General features: G+C 38.5%; 1 protein-coding gene across 2 annotated transcripts in view; it reads right to left on the bottom strand.

Annotated features, from left to right (window-relative positions):
* The window catches only part of LOC136858369 (motile sperm domain-containing protein 1), a 139782-nt gene that overhangs the window by 70497 nt on the left and 48972 nt on the right, over window positions 1-20313 (bottom strand). For both annotated transcript variants that reach the window (XM_067137857.2, XM_067137856.2), the window contains exon 4: window positions 7865-8006. In XM_067137857.2, the coding sequence (XP_066993958.1) occupies window positions 7865-8006 (142 nt within the window). The remainder of the gene's footprint in view (window positions 1-7864; window positions 8007-20313) is intronic.

Genomic DNA, 20313 nt, shown 5'->3' with positions numbered 1-20313 from the left:
GCAATGACGGGACGTTACGCGAGTTATGAACAAATTTGATTTCCAAATTTACCGCACGCCTTCATTTACTCCAATAACTATAAAAAACGAATCTCTACAACCAAATTCACATAAACAAGCCACTTATTACAGTTTAGTATACAGAGCATTAAAACTCCCTCTTTCACTGATTAATCTAAAAAAAACAATTCGATTCCATAAAAGAAATAGCCAGATTCAATGGGATCAACAAAATCATTAATAAAGTCAGACTAAAATTAACCACAAGCCTTTCTCCAATAAAACCCAACAAACCAAAATTTGCGAAATTCACATATACTAACCCAAAACGCCATCAAATCACCAATCCTTTAAGAAAACATGAGGTAAAAATCGCTTACACAACGTAGAATACAAACCAAAATTTATTTTTGAATCATAACTCAGTCAATTCAACCAATAATAAATATTCAAGCTCGGGTATACAGTAGAAGTCCGTTATAGCGAGAATTCATAATAACAAAAAATTTATTCGCTATAACGGATAGTCGTTATATCCGATTTATGTATAAAAGTCTGAAAACCCTTCATGCACTTTAAAATCGGTATGAAACGGCAAATCAGTTTATTCAAAACATGCGTTTCCGCAGATGATATCCACATTACGGCTTACTTGTTTGTTATTTTTCGTAATCCGATACTACGTGAAAGTGTATGTTTAATTTCATTCTGAAAAAAAATATAGTTCCGTATTTCTCCGAATCCAAGATGAACCCCACTTTTTCGTTCAAAAAATTTAAATCAGGCTCAAAAAGAAGTTTGTAAAATCGTACAGGCCTACGTTTTTTTGGACTATTTTTAGACGCCGAACATTGACTTTCGTCACGCCGTATTTGATTCTTTTTTGCGGTTGCACAATTATTCTTTATTTCCCCGGGTTTAAGGACCATTAACTAACATTGGCATCATAATACCGAAGAGAACTCGTTGAAAATTTTCCGGTAATACTTATTCCATGCGTCTCTACAATACAACAATCCATCTGGAAATTATTCTTGCTGTCTATAAAACTGTTACTTTTACGCAGCGTCAGATATAACCGGCTACCACTACACGCACGTCTCGCTTGTCGGGTGCGGCTACATTCAACGGCAAGCGATGTATAGGCCCTAAATGTGAACGTTGAAAGTCAAAGAACGAGTTTATTGCGCCACGGTATGGCCAATCGCCCTTGCGTTTTTCGTGCACATACCTCACAATTCCATCATCAACTTCTTTAAAGCGTCCTTGTTGTGGATCACTGAATGCATTTTTTGTACAGTACGCATTTTTTTAGCTCTTTGTCTTCACGCTAACGCCAAATGTTGGCTTTAGTTAGGCCTATGCCGTATTTTCTTGCGGCTGCACAATTATTCTACATTTCCGAGTGTTTAATAAACATTAACTTAAATTTGGCACCATAATATCGACTAGAACCCGTTGAAAATTTGCCGGCAATACCTTTTCCACGTATCTTTACAATACGACTATCCATCAAAAATATATTTCTGCTGTCTATAAACCTTAATTTTACTAAGCGTCAAGTACAATAGACGCGTTATGATTCTGCCACTGAGTAGCCATGGCTTTTCTAAGAATTCAAAGGGTCGCATGTTTTGATGCCATTCTGCACATTTGAGTAACACACAGGCACTGTACACTGTACAACCGGTAGCGATGTGTAGTAAAGAAGCGGTCGTCAATGAGTTCTGTGCGCGTGTGAAAAGAAGCAGCGTGGTTACCGCGGTAGTTGCCAGTGGTATCCATTAACTTACTGTTGGGCTGCGAATGCAACAACCCTTGAGTTTTCGCACGAGATTCTGAGAAAAAAAAAAAAAAAAAAAGTCTTGGATTCGAAGAAATACGGTATCACTCCAGAGATTTCTGTGGCAAACACCTCAGTTTTCTTCTTCAAACAGCGTCACCTAACCTAACCGTATATGTAGCCTATCGTGGAAACATATTTGAAACGCATGTAGTGAAATAACCTCCTCACGAAAAATTTACATGTAAATAGCCGTAACTAGACGCGAGAAAATATGAAATATCCTCTGAAATCAGTGATGTACTCTGCCATTTCTTGAGGTGTATGACATTCTTACGTAATTTCCGTATATAACTTTTTTTTTGCTAGTTGTTTTACGTCGCACCGACACAGATAGGTCTTACGGCGATGATGGGACAGGAAAGGGCTAGGACTGGGAAGGAAGCGGCCGTGGCCTTAATTAAGGTACAGCCCCAGCATTTGCCTGGTGTGAAAATGGGAAACCACGGAGAACCATTTTCAGGGCTGCCGACAGTGGGGTTCGAACCTACTATCTCCCGAATACAGGATACTGGCCGCACTTAAGCGACTGCAGCTATCAAGCTCGGTAACATGAAAATTAAGGTATCGTTTATTCAGTGATTAGTAATACCCATCGGCTGCTGTTCTCTAAAGAAAATTAGCAATGAAAGGATAACACGTTTTCGTGATAAATGCGTAAATAACATAGCCGATAGCAGTTGCTAACTCGTTAGAAATAAAGACTGAAGTAAACGATCGCTTAATTTTTAATGTTATATACTGAAATTAAGTAAGAATGTGATACACCTCAAGATATGGCAGAGTACATCACTGATTCAGAGCATAGTTTGTATTTCCTAGTGGCTAGTTAAATTTCGGCTAGGCTGTTCCAATGTAATTTTGCAGCGAGGAGGTTATCATTTCTCAACGTGCGCTTGAAATACGTTTTTATGATACATATACAGTTAGGTTAGGCGATGCTGTTTGAAGAAAACGCCAACGTTGTTGACAGAAACCTCTGGAGTGGTACTATTTTTTTTTCAGAATGAAATTAAACACATTATAATTTTTTTCAGAATAAGATTAAACCTTCACTTTCATGTATATTGGATTTCAAAAAATAACACCAACTATGTAGCATAATACAAATATAAATGATCCATTATTGGACATTATACATTTTCCAGCTAACTCATTCCCGGTTGCCAGCGTTTTTCCCCTGTGTGGTAAGTTGGGCCCATCAGTTGGTACATAGCACACCCACCAAGACGCATGGCTAGTGCATATTGTGGAGGCTACTGCGTAGGCTACTTGGAGCCACCGGCAGTGCCAATGCACTATGAGAGACTGTCTTATTACTAAAAATTGATGCCTGCTTGGTCACTGCTTGATATAGATGTTGATTCCCATAGGGAACCTGAAATATTTGACCCGAATGAGTAAATTTATAATACCAATATAAATGGTCTGTTATTGGACATTATAAATTTTCCAGCTAACTCATTCCTGGTTGCCAGCGTTTCGCCCCCGTGTGCTAAGTTGGGCTCATCAGTCGGTACACAGCACAGCCACGTAGCCTACGCAGCAACCTCCACGGTATGCACTAGCCATGCGTCTCGATGGGTGTGCTATGTACCAACCGATGAGCCCAACTTAACACATGGGGAGAAACTCTGGCAACCAGGAATGAGTTAGATGGAAATTTTATAATGTCCAATAACGGACCATTTATATTGCTATTATAAATTTACTCATTCGGTAGAAGTATTTCAGGTTGCCTACGGGAATCAACATCTATATCATCTGATGGCCAAGCAGGCATCAATTTTTAGTAATGAGACTAAGTCTCTCATAGTGCATTGGCACTGCCGGTGGCTCCAAGTAGCCTACACAGTGGCCTCCATGGTATGCACTAGCCATGCGTCTTGGTGGGTGTGTTATGCACCAACTGATGAGCCCAACTTAGCACACGGGGGCAAAACGCTGGCAAATTTATAATATCCAATAACGGATCATTTATATTGGTGTTATAAATTTACTCATTCAGGACAAATATTTCAGGTTGCCTAGGGGAATCAACATCTACTCTATATCATCAAACTATGAAGCCATAGTGTGGATATCATCCAGGAAAACGCAAGTTTTGAACAAACGGACTGCCATTACATACCAATTTTAATGTGTATGGGGTTTTCCCGAACTTTTACGAAAAATCGGATATAACTATATTCCATTATAACGAGTAAATGTTTTGCCGTTGTGAAATCTCGCTATAACGGACTTCTACCTGTATATTCTTAAAACTAAAGAGAGTACAAAAACCAAAAAACAACCCCACAGCACTACAGCCTACCAAGTGACAGTTACTCATCTCAAAGACCTGAAGATTAAGAGGTGATGCTTGGTCAGTGCAATATGAATCCTTTTAGCTGTTATTCTTGGCTTTCAAGACCAGGGCTGCTATCTCACTGTCAGGTAGTTAGCTCCTCAATAGTAATCACGTAGGTCATGAGTAGACCTTGAACCAGCCCTCAGACACAGGTAAAACTCCCATCTGGCTGGGTATTGAACCTAGGGTCTACAGGTAAAAGGCAGGCTGACTGCTCCCATATCACAGGACAAGCAGAGTACAAGGAAGTCAATAGTACATGAATGAACAATTGCAGAAAAGTTTCTTTCAAATGAGAACATATACATTTTTCTGTGAACTTGCTTCCTTCCTTCTTACAGTTTTTTTTGTTTCTCATTGTACAGTACATTCATACCAGGAGAACATACAGCTGTGCATCATGTGAATCTTTCAAATTCAGCTACAATGATATTTAGGGTAAACTTTACAGCAGGTTCCTGTTATATTACAAAACCAGCAAGTTCAATTGCACTCCTTGTACACAAAAATCACTGAAAGTTGTGTTTACTTCCGAGTTAGTATTAAGCCCTTGTTTGTATATAGAGTGTTTTGAAATTATGTCTTCTAGAGCCTGTTTGATATCTGCTAGTGAGCCTGTAACAGGAGTACAAGGACAGAACATACCAGATACCAAGAAGAGATGCATTTGGTGCCTGTTGTACTGGAGAATCATATCTCAAAAAGAGTTTACCTTCAATCTGTACATTCAGACAACTTATTTGCAGATTACTGTTTTTTTATTAGTTATTACTTCCTCACAAACCTTCTATAGCTTTCATGATCTCAAGTTAAGCATGGAGCAGGGGAGAGTTCAATATTATTATGTTCCATATAACAATAACAAAAAATGGCACAAACCTTTTAATTTGCCACAACTTCAGCTAGAACATGGAAATGTGGCATGAAATTTGAACTTTTGTCAACGCCCAGTGTCACCTACAGGTGCACTGCATTTAAAAGGCAACAGTCACAAACTGAAAGGTATTATTGAGCTTGTTTCTGCTCACGAGTCATTGTTGAAACTTACACAAGATAATCTGTGTGAATGTTATTTCATTGAACGTTGGAATTTGTTGTGTGGATTAGTTTTCTATGATGTCTACAAGTACTTGTGATGGAGAACCTACCACTTCTCATTCTTCGTCAAAAAACTGGAAGAAACGGTGAGTCTAAACATTTGAGTGTATTATGACTTGCAGATAATAGGCTAGTATTGATATTTGTTTACATTTTCTTGTGGTAGAATTGGTTTTAGAGGGGTGGGGTATGTTCGAAATCAGTGTGTCACCTACAGGTGACACCAGGCATTATATTTTCTATATGTGATTCTTTGTGGCAGTATTAGAGTTATGGCACACTGTTTGTTTCTTCTCTAGGTTGGAGGTTCACGAGATTATAGAGGCTTTAGATGAACTGGACAGTATTACTGACTTTACACTAATTCCTCCCGATGACAGAGGACAGACGGAGGAAGAAAGTGGTGACAAGGCAAATACGGATATGAATCATTTAGGTGGCCGTATGTTGACAGCAACTGTTGAGATGAACGTTACGTCAGAAGTAGGTCCTGATTCTGAATCCACCACAAACAGGGATGAAGAAGAATTGCCACCACACCAACCTTACGGTAAGAGAAGCAAATTACAGAAACTGGTGCAACCTAAGATGAGACATTGGTCAAATAATGAAGAATATTTTTCCAAGAAATCGGGAGGAGGTGGTACTGAAGAATGGACAGATACTGACAGAACTCACCCTTACTCCTGTTGAATGTTTTGAGCTGTTGTTCAGTGGCAAAATCATTGAATATATTACAACAATGTCTAATTTATATGCTCCTCAAAGAAACCACAATTTGAATTTAGAAGCGAATGAAGTTAAGGTCTATATTGCAATTTTGCTGCTGACAGGGTACTTGACTCCACAATACATACGCATGTTTTGGGAAGTGAAACTATACCCATAATGAGTTGATTTCTCAAAGTATTCGAAGAAATAGGTTTCTTGAAATTCACCGTTATCTACATGTTTGTGACAACACCAGCTTGCCCCAAAATGATAAGTTTGCTAAGGTGAGACAACATTTTGACATGCTTAGTGACAATTTCATTCTGAACTTTGACAAAGTTTTCTCGAGTCACGTAGCTGTTGAGACAATGGTTCCGTACTATGGCAGACATAGTGCTAAGTAACATATCCATGGGAAACCATTGAGATTTGGATATAAACTCCGGTCTGCTGCAACGCGAAAAGGTTATTTGGTAACATTTGAACCTTATCAGGGAGCAAAGCCAGCAAAGCTGCCTGAGCAAGAAGTGTTTGGCCTCGGTCCGGCAGTGGTGTTGGATATGTTATTACGTCTACCTCAAGAGAAGGGACCGTATAACTTGTATTTTGACAACTTCTTTACCACTTTTGCACTGCTAGATGCACTATCTGAAAAGAATTGCAGAGGAACGGGTACACTCCGTGAAAATCGTCTTCAAAAATGTCCACTCACAAGCACGCCTATGCTCAGAAAGCAAAGACAGGGAGCATTATCGTATAATGCAGATAAGGACATAATGGTTGTAAAGTGGCATGACAACAGTGTAGTCACTGTTGCTTCAAACTGTCATGGAGTTAGTCCAATGCTGAAGGTCGATCCAGTTGGAGTAACTGAAGAAAAATGAAAACGAATTCAAGTCGAGTGTCCGTCAATGATTCAAAAATACAGCAAATACATGGGAGGCGTCGACCGATCAGATGAAAATGTTGATGACCTTAGGGTTGGATTCAGAGGAAAGAAATGGTGGTTTCTTCTATTTGCATTCGGTCTAGATGCAGCTTGCCAAAATGCGTGGCAGATAGAAAAAGTGTGTGAGAATGGGAAGGATATGACTTACTGCCAGTTCCGAAGATTTGTCCAGGCATACTGTAGGCTTTATGGAAAACCGCCAGAGAAAACCTATGTCTGTGGCGCTCCTACAAATATTAGAGTTCCACATGAAGTCGGATTGAATCCTGATGCTGGGCAGCATGAAAGAACTCAATGTTCCCAAAGAAGATGCGGCCTCTGCCACAAAAGAACGAGAAGTGTGTGCAAGACGTGCCAAGTAGGACTTCATATTCAGTGCTGGTACAGCTTTCACACAAGCAGTCAGTAGGACTATAGCCTCTCATACGAAGCGGGACATGATATTGAAAGTGAATTCACTGTATTAGTATTTATTTTCTGTTTTCTATTATAATATATTAGTAAATTTTCTATTTGCTATTATAATAAAAGTGAATATTTGATCAAATTTATCTTGTTTTTCTTATGTTTTAATCATTTTATTTCTAATAACAATAATAAAGCCATTGTTCTAAAATGTGTATGTTCTGTTAACAGCATCTGCAATGCCCAGTGTCACCTGTAGGTGACACCTCATTTCTATCATTTCTGTTGCCGAATTTGGAAGTTTGACTTTAAGATTCCTTCATTAGACAGGAAAAAGATCTTAAGTTACGAAAATCAGCAAAAATTAGCTTCTAGCCAAGCAACGGGCGTTGACGGGTTAAGAAGAGAAGCCTTGTATATCAATTATGAGGCATCAACTGCAGGGAATAAAGTAGGTATACAGAAAATGGAAAAAAAACTTAAATACATAATATGTTAATGAAAGTACCTTGTCTTTGATCTCGTACCAATCCAAATTGCTGCTGGACACTGCTAGTGGTGGGTAACCTCAGGAACTCTTCAGGGTCTGGCAGGGTTCCACAAGGCTTACCGGGCAATAATGTAGCAGCAACATCTTGCTTGCCTATCACCTGATATAAAGTCATCTTTTTACTACATATTCTTTGAAGAGGTTTTTTTTTTTGCATAATAAATAAGACCACAGCAAATATGTAATAAAAATAAGAAATGCCACAACCATTGAAGGTTCATGCATAGTCTTTTCAACCAAAGTATATAATACTTTCAACTACTACTTAAAGGTATTTCATGTATCACCTCATTGTCCTCCACAATACTTCCAAAGAATTTATCTGCTCTCTGTAGTAATCATTGTCGAGAGTTGAGCTTAGACTGTTCACGCACCAGACGCAATTGTTTTTTTTCAACTGGTCACTTCAGTTGAGCGACTGTGAAGTGTTGTTAATCAGCGACATACAGTAGTTTATTCTCCAGTGCATGCCTTTCCAAGTAGTGGAATGTTCTTAGCTACATGCAATGTTTGCCTAAAAATGAATCAGTCAATCAGAGACTACTGATCTGAATTTAAGGCAGTCGCCCAGGTGGCATATTCCCTATCTGTTGTTTTCCTAGCCTTTTCTTAAAAGATTTCAAAGAAATTGGAAATCTTTTGAACATCTTCCTTGGTAAGTTATTCTGATTCCCAACTCCCCTTCCTATAAACAAATATTTGCACCAATATGTCCTCTTGAATTCCAACTTTATCTTCATATTGTGATCTTTCATACTTTTAAAGACACCACTCAAACTTATTTATCTACTAATGCCATTCCACGCCATCTCTCCACTGACAACTCGGAACATACCACTTACATGTTACAAATCTCATGACTGGTCCATATTGAAATGTACATAAATTCAACAATGATACAAAAGTTTATTGAGATCCACCTATTCAATACACATTGGGTTCTTAAAAATGAAGATTTACATCTTGTCATGGACATGCTTCGTCCACTGTATGGGCATCATCAGCCGTAATCTCATGCCTAAAAGATAAAGATCAGGATCCTGATTACTCTAGTCAAAGTGTTACACAGAGAAACATGTGTTATAAAAATGAGGAAACTTGTGAGTTCCTAAATGACAAGTTACACAATTAAAGCATGTTTAAAATAGCCAAACTGTCCTTATTTACATGAATGATAAAGTCTATGGCTAAAATTATGGCCTTGAGTTACAAGATCAAAATATGAATGGAATCTGGTTAAAGGCAACCCAATTTGAAGGCGTAGAATGGTTACAATGAACCTTAAGTGGCTTAAATCATTTAAAGATATTGAATATTCTTGTAGAAAGCTTGTAGTATTATCATATCGAGTATACAGCTGAGTGACTGATGGAGTTGTTGTTGTTATTAAACCCGTATTTGTGATGCGAGTCCACAGTCTTCGTATTTTTTGTTGAAAAAGTGATAAAAGTTTCACGGCTGAGTGTTGCCGTGTGTGTCTTTACTAGCTGATGCGATTGTTTTCTCTTGTACTACTAGTCAAATGGGAATGCTCATGCTTGATGCTGGCTATAGCTTGAATGTTGAGAACGACTATTGAGGGATGTGTGGTGAAGAATCTGTAATGAGAGGAGGGTAAAAAGACTTCAAGTTTGAATTTTATTTTTATTTCAATTTAGTGATTGTAACATGTTGGGTAAAATCTCATATAAGGGATTTTTTACTTCAATTTAGTCGTTGAGATTTAGGTTTTTGTCATTGTATTGATCTACATATATATAAATGCTTTCCAATTCATTCATTAATTTCCCTTTGCCCACTCTTTTGATAATTGTAAGGTCCTGTCCAATAGTTTTAAAATGATGCCCTGTATCTTTCATGTGGGAACTCATGGCTGAGAACTTGTGTTTATTGATATCTTGCAAAGAAACTCCGGCCTGTTTGCCCAATATACGAAACGTCACATTGCATGCATTTGAGTCTGTATATGCCTGAACTTGAATAGATAGGCTACTACTGATCAAGTTGAGTGTGTTGTCACTGAGAGTGTTTGTCCTGAAGGCAATGTTGATATTTTGCTTTTTTTAAGGGATTGTTACCGGTAAATACTTGGCTTATTGTAGGTGAAAGTGACAAACTTAGATTTTTTGGGTTTATCTGGGATGAGGTTTGTTGTTAATTTAAGTTTAATCTTGTTGATTATTCGGTTAACTATTTCCGTTTTAACCCCGTTAAATTTTGCCAAATTTTTTATATAATTTACTTATGTTTTTAGGTTCTTAGGTTTATACTTAGGGTATACTGATGAATTTTTAATTGCTAGTGGGGTATGAGTAGGTTTTCTAAAAATTTGGAAATCGAATGTATTGTTACCGCGTGTTACTGTGATGTCCAAAAAGTTGATTAATCCGTTGACCTCGTCCTCCTTGGTAAACTTGATATTTTGGTCGAGGGTGTTTAAAAAATGTAAAATTTCGTTACTATTGTTAAGATTATAATTTATTATTGCAAAAGTATAGTCAACGTACCTAAGCCACAGGTTGAGTCCCTTTACTTTTGATGTTATTTTGTGGTGATAAATTTTGCCATTGAAAGTGAAATAGTTGTTCTTTAATACAAAGTTCAGAATCTTAATATACTCATCTATTTCAAATGTGCTTAGATTACTGTGTTTGGAAAGGTTGACCTGAATAATGTTTACCGTTTCTTTTGTCGGCACGTTAGAATACACGTTCGTAATATCATAGGAGCACATAATGTGGTTGGGTAGTAAAGTAAATGTCTTTAAAATATCACAAAAGTCAACAGAGTTCTTTTAAGGGGATTTGTTATTAAATCTGTAATGTCTTTTGAGAAAATGGTGAATGTACTTTGAAGTCTTATAAGTCAGGCTATTTCTGCAATTGATATTGGAATGCATGGGTGTGTCTTTCTTGTGTAATTTAGGTAAGGCTCTGACCTGGGGGGGGGGAATTAGGGTTCATGTGGATTAGATTTTGCTGATCTTGCTCATTGAATAAGAAAATTGAATTCTTTATTAGTGTTTTTAAATTTTGTTGAATTCTAGTAGTAGGGTCCTTACTGACTACTGAAAATGTCTCATCTGCAAAAACGTTTTCAGTTTTTGTAATATAATCATTCCTGTCTAATAAAACTGTGGTCCTTCCTTTGTCTGCTTTAGTTACTATGACGTTATTGTCATTGATTTTGGTTTTTAATCTTTGAATTAGATTTGTGTGGTTGGAATCACAATGTTGCACAACATTACATTGGATTTATATATCATATTTACAGGTAATAATAAATTATATACTATTAACTACGCGTTCTCACATTAAATAAACTCATATTAATATACCTACAGCAGACGTGTCATGACATAACCTCACGTTTTGTTACGACCATGATTTATACCAAATAAAGTCCATATATAACTACGTAAATAACAATAATAACCATAATAATCATTATACTAATAACAATAATACTAATAATAATCAAGCTAGATATTTTCATTATTTTCCCATGGGTTAGAGAACTGTTTCCAAGTTATACTAGTCCATTACACTTGCATCAAAGTGAAGAGACATCAGTCTATCCGACAAAGATTCTTCTGGGTTAACATGCGGAAAGACATCCTTGAATATGTGAAATGGTGCTACATCTGCGCCTGCACTAAGGCGAGCAACAGGATGGCAGATTCCAGTCAGTGAAGACGATGGCCGCAATGCCCTTGGAAGGTCATAGCCCTGGATTTGATGGGTCCTTGCCCATAGAACAACAAGGGGTAAACGGGACTCCTAGTAATATCCGACCTCTTTACAAGATGGATTGAAACCTTTCCAATACCAGAAGCCACAACGGGACGCATCAACAGTCTTCTACAGGATGAGGTATTCAGCCGCTATGGTTACCCACGGTGCATTCCATCAGACAACGGGAGTCGGTACACGTCAAGGAAATGGCAGCAACTGATGACTGAATGGGGTGTGGAACACTGGACCACCTCTATCTACAACCCAAGGGTCAATCCAATGGAACGACGGAACCAGGAGCTAAAAAGGATGCTACAGGTCCACCTAATAGACAAGAAACATCGGCTGAGGGACCGTCAGATACAGCAGTCACTCTTTGCCCTGCGACGACGCATTAACCGTGTCACGCTATTCCCCAGCGGAGCTGATCCTCAGTCAACAGCTATACAGCACCAGGGATTGGGAGATTCGTCCACCACCCACTTCCGGTCAAGATGATGCACCTGTTTCCCTAGCAGAGTGGCAGCATAAGCAGCAGCAAGTCATCAAGGAAAAGCAAGCATTGGCCAAGAAGAAATCCCTTACCCAGGCCAAGGCTCAAGATGTCAGAGAGACCCAGATTTTCCTGCCAGGCCAACACATACTGCGATGTAAACACCCAGTCAGTAATAAAATGGGACGATATTACGCAGGTCTTGCACCTAAGTGGGTTGGTCCCGTCGAGGTCGATAAGCAGCTGGGCCATGGTATCTATTTACTGAAGACCAACCCTTCTGTCAAGAACCACGTATCAGAATTGCGGCGAGTCACTCAACCGCAGCGCACCGTGTGTAAGCCTGGTACTGCCATGGGTCTACCTGGAGGAGAGGCTACTGATGACATGCCACAATCTGATACAAGTGTGATAAACAGATATAACTTGAAAACAATATTCTCACACCCATGGGTAAATAATGCAAGTATCGACCTTGAATTATTATTATTTTATGATTATGGTTACTGTTATTATTATTATTATTATTAATTGTAATGCATAATTATGAAGGGTTACATCCAGTTAGTATTTTTATTATTATTATTATTATTATTATTATTATTATTATTATACGGTCGCGTTGTTTGTGAGGTTATGTCATGAAACGTGCTGTGCATAAATATTTATGAGTTCAGTTAATGTAAATACTGTAAATTAATATTATATAATTTATTCTTGCCTGTATATATAATTTGTAATCCACTACGATATTTTGAAACACACTAACTTCCAAAATGGCACTACATCATGGTAGAATATTCTGTACATTATAACAATGTTGTTGAGCACTCTAGAATTTTTGAGAAGGTATCTTTTTGTAACGTATCTTTCTGGAAGCCTGGCCAGGCACGTATATAAGGAGGTGGTGTTGATGGTAACAAAGAGTTATTGTTCAGTAGAGTTATGGTGTAGCAAGAATATACTTGTGACCTCGTGTTGACATGCAGTGGTTGCAGTCTCCATGTTGAAGTGATCGGCAGTTGTCTAGAACGGCGGCTTTGTTGATGTTTTCGGAGCGAAGTGTTTTGTTTGTGATACTGTGATTAAGGTTATGTGTGTGTTAATTTGCAAACAGATGTCAATAAGTAACTGTACCAACTGACAGCACTTCGTGTGTGTCTTTGTGGATACCTTAAATCCCGCATCGACTACCACCGAGGAGGAGGCTGGCGGTGAGGCGACACCGGCCCCTAACACGGCACGATCCGGTCAAGAGAAGGAGAGCACATCCAGCAAAGTTGAGGAAGAGAGAAGATATAATTTAAGACCAAGCCAAAGTCGATGAGTGTGATAGACTGTTGAAATGGTTTCAAGTTATAGGAGGGATATTGATGAAAGTGTGTAATGGACTAGTATAACTTCGAAAAAACTCTCTGAACCCATGGGTAAATAGTGAAAATATCAAGCTTTATTAGTAGTGGTGGTGTTATTAGTATGACTCGTGAGGTGTGGCTATATATGCTAGTATTTCTATTGATGAAGTTGTTTACGTCTATTATTATCATCCAAATCTTGAATGTCGTTAATGAGAAACGGACCTTAATTTATTCAATAGAGCAGAGGAAAGATAAATTTCTTGGACATGTCCTATGACATGACACCTTTCTCCAGAATGTTTTCGAAGGGAGGTCCTAGGGAAGAAGTCGAGAGGAAGACCACGTCTGTCATACCTTAGGAACATAATCACTCAGCTGGGTTTTGCTTCCTATGTCACAATGAAAAGGACTGCTGAAGACCGTGGGATGTGGCTACAGTGACAAGGCTTAGCCTTTAGATAATGGATGGATGGAGTTATGTATGGACTTTATTTGGTATAAATCGTGGTATCATTTGTTATTTGTGTATTGAACGATCTATCTTGTGTAACAGAACAAGTGAGGTTAAGTCACGATACTTCTCCTGTAGGTTTATTAATATGACTTCATATGTAAGAACACGTTATTAACCCTTGTCTAGTTGTATGAAAATTATTACATTACTAGTCGCGCACGGAGGTAATCTCCGGAGTTAAAAATGCGAATCATTTTTGTCGTTTGAGATGTTGTTTTGGCATGTTTGTTTGCAGTATTCTTCAATATAATTAAAAGAAACCCTTTTAAGTACTTGTAGGTTATTTTTTTTACACAATTTGTTTCATCTAAAAGCAGAATACTGTAGACCTTAACTATGTCGAATGATCTTACGATATTACATTCGTGAGACTCGTCATTATCTACGACGATCACATCACATGAAATAATATTTTTCTAAAATAAGTTTAGAAGAACAAAGCAAGGTCATCAACCTACAAAATCACAAAGTATGCACTAAAATATAAGATAATTTACTTAACTTGGATGAAAACCGTTTATACTGGTGTAGTGACAATTTGAAAAATTATATGAACCTACAGTACGTGTATCAGCCAATAAAACTATTGTAGATAAAGTAAAATTAGTAAATTCATGATGTGTGATTTTAACATATGAGTAATAATTCTATAAAATCTCTGAAGTTTCAAGTAAGAGCAATGTTATTCAATGTTTCTCCTCTGATATGAATACAAGATTAGTACTATGTCATCTGAGTAAATATTAAGACACAGTTCACACATCTTTGTCACAGACGTCTTCATCACAGGTAGTGCTTACACAATCTTGGCAGTATGTCAGTCTGTGTTCAGGACAAAGGAATTTGTGGCATGAAACACATGAGACCTTGGATGAACAGTTCAGTTTCCAAGAACAAAACGCACAGCATCCATTTCATAGCTCAAACATTCGACAGATTTGTGGTTCCTCTACTATCACTGCAGGTCCCTCTATTTTCATCTTCAGTTGGCATGGAATGTTCACTATAGCGTGCCTCCTCTTCAGGAAATCCAAGCAGAGCTCTCGAGACAATGTTTGCAGGAATGAGCGCCGGTTCAGATCCTGCTTTGTGTTGGCCAAGAATATTATCTAGGCATGTATTCCTCCAATATTCATGTGAGCGAAGAAGAGTGGTAATGGCCATCTTTTACTTCATCTAATTACTGTGTACGTAGCTTTCAACTTGTCCAGAGTGTCTACCCCTCCTTTTGTCATGTTGTAGAACGTCAACATCTCGGGTTTCCTAGCATCACCCGAGTCCTCGTCAATGGAGTCTGAGTTGTGGAAACTTGAAAGAAGGAGAACAAGTCTGTTTCTCTTGGGCATGTAGGAAGGAAGGAAGGGTGCTATTGTCGCCAAAACAAAAAAGACTGCTAAATTCTTCACGTACTCTGGATTTAGTAAATAACTTTGGAATTTCTCTCTTATTTTTTGTTAGAGTACCAACTAGTGTCAGACGATGATCTTCTAACAGCTCATTTGCCAGCGATATTCAACAATGCCAGTTATCAACAGTGACATTCCGTCCGGAGCCAGATTTTGGTCGTATCAATTGTAGAACTATTTGATGCGGGGAATTGCTCACTTGGTAAAATCCATCTGGTTGACTTCCAAAGTACACTTACATATTTTGAGCATAACAAGTCAGAGTATCTGCGAGTGCAAATATTTTCATTCCGTATTTTGCCGGTTTAGATTTCAGGAACTGTCGAAACCTACAATTGCCTCTAAACCGCTCTAACATTTCATCAATGGTTATGTATTCGCCTTCGCTGTAGTGCTCAGTACAATGAGCATTAAGTCTATCAAAAATAAATCGTAACGGAGCAAGCTTATCATACTGCTGTCTGTCTTTCCATGTCACGGTGTTATCGACATAGATTCTGACGAGACGAGCGCATGCCACATAAAGAAGACCTGACAAGCCTTCGTCTCCATAACGTCAGTCTTTGAAGCACCCCTTTCACAAGTATAATTACCACTGTTATGCTTGATCCAAATATTAGTACAGCTCACAATTTCTTCAATCATGTCTGAATCAACAAAAGAGATTCCAGGCTTCTAGCTCACTTTCTGCGTGAGATTCATGTCCTCTAAACACAAGGAATGTGGCTTCTGATTATGTTATGAGCTCTGATTCTCACATTTTTCGGTGGGTATACCATTTCGTAACATTATCTCTACCAAGAAGAAATATCCTTTGAGCCCTGTTTATATTTTTAAAAAAAATTTTGGAACAGTCTCTAGTTCGTCACCAGACTGCTCACTTTCTGACAGATGGTCACTCTGTTCAACAATGTCATCTTCATCTGATGATCCTCCAACATCTGATTCCTCTGGAATTACAGCGAGCAACTTTCTTATACGTTCCTCCTCTCGAGCATCCATTGTTCTGTAGAAAGTAGATTAAAAAACACGTAGTTACGACGTAATGAAGATAAATATTTCTAGTTATTGTAATTTAGCTTAATGTAATATTATAGCATTTTTACTAAGGAGTAATTTGTATTTATAACGTACAACTGGTGATTGTTTAGCCCGCCCCATTGTACATTAATGTTATGAGTCAATGCAGACCAATTAAGGACCGGTAATGGTCAAATTTGTAGATTTTTTAATTTGTATTTGTCGTACATGGATTTTATCCGGATATTAAAAGTCGAAGTAATAAGAAAAAATTAACTTGAAAGAGTTATATTATCTGGAAGTCCCTTACCTACGATTCGTAGAGATAAATCAGATATAACAACAGTTGACAAACTAAACAAGATCACACATCAAGTAAAATTCCGAGAACGGTTGTTAGTTGGACACACAGGAAACGTCCACGCGATGTCACTCATCACAACAATGATACCACACTCGCACACATGATGCATGTTCGAGCAAAATGCTGACAGGACGAGTCCAAATGAACAAGGGGTAAGATATAGGGATGGCGAGACCCACAGTTCAACTGGGAAGCTCAGTACCGTGCAAAATGTAATCGGCCCAGAGGAAATCTCCGTGAGAGACTAATTAAAGATTAATGTTATATAATTTTTATTACCTGTAAATATGATGTATAAAACTGATGTAATGTTATGCAACACAGGGTAAGTTTCTAGAACAACGCACCTTTGTCACTCGAGTTTTACAGAATGTTCTATTCATTTATACACAGGTTATTGGAGACTTGAGAAGATACGAGAAAGCATGTTGTGTCATAATTTTCTGGAAGCCTGGCCAAGCAAGGTATATAAAAGGGCAGAGTTGAGTTGTTAGTGATAATCGTTAGTCGCGTTAAGTATGTGAACTCACGTTGTGGCTTTGCCGTTGAAGTGGTTATGTTGTGTTGGTACAAGTATTCCGTAGCTGGTTGACATGCTAATGTAGCAGTCGAGTGAATTCAAGATGGTGGTTCATTTGATGTGCAACTATAAAGGTGTATATAATTTGTAAAAAAAAAGCAGTGTACACAACTGACAGCATCTCGTGTGTGCGTCTTTGTGAATATGATAAAGTAGAGGGTAAACAATTAGAGGACTGTTTTTCTTCAAAGTATTTGGGAGTTACCCTGGACTGAGCTCTGACATACAAGCAGTACATCATCAACACTGGGCAGAAGGTCTCCACTGGCAACAAAGTCCTTTAACCCTTTCCCGCCCTTAGGGCCCGACTGTTCACTTTGCCTTCCGGTCCTTAGCGCCCAGCTGCATTATCCGCATACTTTTCCGATCTATGCGATAGTTTTGTGTTTTTTTGGCAGAAGTGTTTATAAGGCATTTATGAATACGCAGTACGATCTACAAGCCTTAGGAATTAAGAGAAGAGCGATAATTCGTCTTGACGTTGCCTAAGCAACGGTCTTGAACTCCAAGAGCGCGGGTCAGGTGTTTCGTTCGTAAACGTGGCGGGATTAAATATTGTGGATATTGAAAGTGAGCTGAACATAGGCGAAGAAAGTGACGCAGAATCGTTGAGTAGGGATGGAGGTGAATTTTTAGTGAGTGAATAAAATATCAACGAAGATAATTTTAGTGATAACAGTGATATAAGTGAAAATGGATATCAAGAAATTGGACCTGATGGTGATGCTGCGGCATTTCAGGAAAGAAAAACATTTTCCTCCGTTACTCTGAATGATTATATGGATGATGTTGAACCTGTCCATAATTTCAAAAGAGTATTACGAGAAATATATAATTTTTTTTACATATGTTAGGAGGAAACAAACTGTTCAGTGACATAGCCAATTTCATTTATATCAATGCAGCATTCAAACCGGCACATTCCGGTAACAGATACGGAATGGGAAGACATTTGCTCAGAGGAAATTGAACCTGATATACAGTATATGGGCATCATTCCCACTTCCAGAATAACATGGTTATTGGTTTACAGGGATTCAGACATCATGCAAATGTGACAAATACAGCGTACCTCTGTGTCGAGTATGACCAGTAGTGCGTGTGTGTATGTGTGTGTGTGCGTGTGTGGAGGTTTGAACCAACAACATAATGACTCAAAGAATAGAGAAATGAATGTTAGGGTATGTTTTCTAATATTATTAAAATATTGAATACATTGTGATGAATAGTTTTTGTTATACATAACTTTTTCTAAAACAATGTGTTCTGCTTCAATTTTTCCTAAATAATACGATGAAACCAGGGGATATGCAGAGTGAAAATGTGGATGGGAAAGGGTTAAAAGCTGAGCTCTAGCAAACGGAGTACCCAGCCAACTGTGCTGAGGAACGTTTAAGCAACAAAGTGAAGGGAAATGGAAAGGAACTGGCCATAGACTAAATTAAGTTACAGACACAGAATTTACCTGGTAAATGGGATGAACAACAGGAAACCATCTTCAGGGCTGCAGACAGTAGGTTTTGAAACCATCTCCTGATGGAAGCTTGCAGCTACACGACCCAGCCCATACAAAGAAGGTGGATACAGCACTCAAGATTCCCGAAAGCAATCCCCAATTGGTATCGCTCCACCTCATATGAGGCCAAAGGTTGCAGGACGAAGGTTGACTACAATGAGACCCATCCATTGTTTGGACATTGACTTCCACCTAAGAGGCTGAAGTCAAGGAAGAGTTTCCTCAATATCACCACTGCCCCGAATAAATGACCAAGAACAACTGATCGTCGGGATCTGCGGTCAGGAAGACCACAGCATCTCTCTGAGTGGATGGTGTCCTCCGAATCTCCGCTTGGCTGCACTGGACAACATGGGCGATCGCCGAACTGTTTGAGAAGTGGCACTGGAAATTCATGGACAATCTCGAGAAGAATGGGTATTTGGGAGTGTAAGGGAATGTGACTGAAGAGAACTAAAATTTATCCCACATATGCACAAGTCCTGCCAACTGCACATTTCAAAACCTCACTGGAGCCACTGATGGGGGAACTGACGTTGCTCACTTCAGGGCGGACACCGTGTGATCATTGACTGTGTTGCAAAACAGATCAGTGCTCTGACAAGAAATTATAATCCCTGATTAGAATTCTCAAAACTGACAATGCAAATTGTGCACTCATAAGAAAGAGGACAAGTTAGCTCCCACTTAACTTTGAACAGGTTGTTTCTCAGTGTACTGCTAAATATTCTGTTTCACACCAGGCAAATGCTGGGGCTGTACCTTAAGGCCACAGCTGCTTCCTTCCCACTCCTAACCTTTTCCTATCCCACCATCACCAGAAGACCTGTTTGTGTCGGTGTGATGTAAAGCCAATAGGGAACATGCATAATTTTCAAAAATATTCATTTTGAAAAGTACACCAATGAAATAGTATGTAAACGTATTACAATGTGGCAAGTTGCCTTGTTTTCTACCATTTAAAAAAATATTTAAAAGTGTCTTTCCGCAAGGTGAGTGAAACGGGCTCTGACGTAAGCGGCGCGCTGTGACATCACGATCCAGTACCGCATGCAGCTCTACCAGCCACTGTGCATCAGCCGTTACTAAAAGCAGATTGTTTATTATACATGATCATGAATAACTTCAAAATGACAGAAGAAAGGTTCAAAACAGCACGTCAGCCAATCACCATGTGTAGATGTCACCATTCTTGAAAAATAGTGACTTTTGTGGCCGCAGAAATTCGCAGATAAAAAGCAAGTTTGTAAGTGGCATCTTTTATATATGTGCAATGTACTGTAACTTATAGTATTAGGATAACAACGAACCTGGATAGAAATCACATCACTTTCAACATTTCCTTCTAGACTGATTCCCATATTAAAGAATAACATTATATTTTTGGGCTTTCAGCATTAGCAAAGTAAGAAATCGGATTTC

The sequence above is a fragment of the Anabrus simplex genome, chromosome 1, assembly GCF_040414725.1.
Source record: "Anabrus simplex isolate iqAnaSimp1 chromosome 1, ASM4041472v1, whole genome shotgun sequence".
In the NCBI taxonomy this organism is placed as follows: domain Eukaryota; kingdom Metazoa; phylum Arthropoda; class Insecta; order Orthoptera; family Tettigoniidae; genus Anabrus; species Anabrus simplex.
The sequence above is the reverse complement of the archived record's forward strand: the minus strand, read 5'-3'. Positions and strand labels throughout refer to the sequence as shown.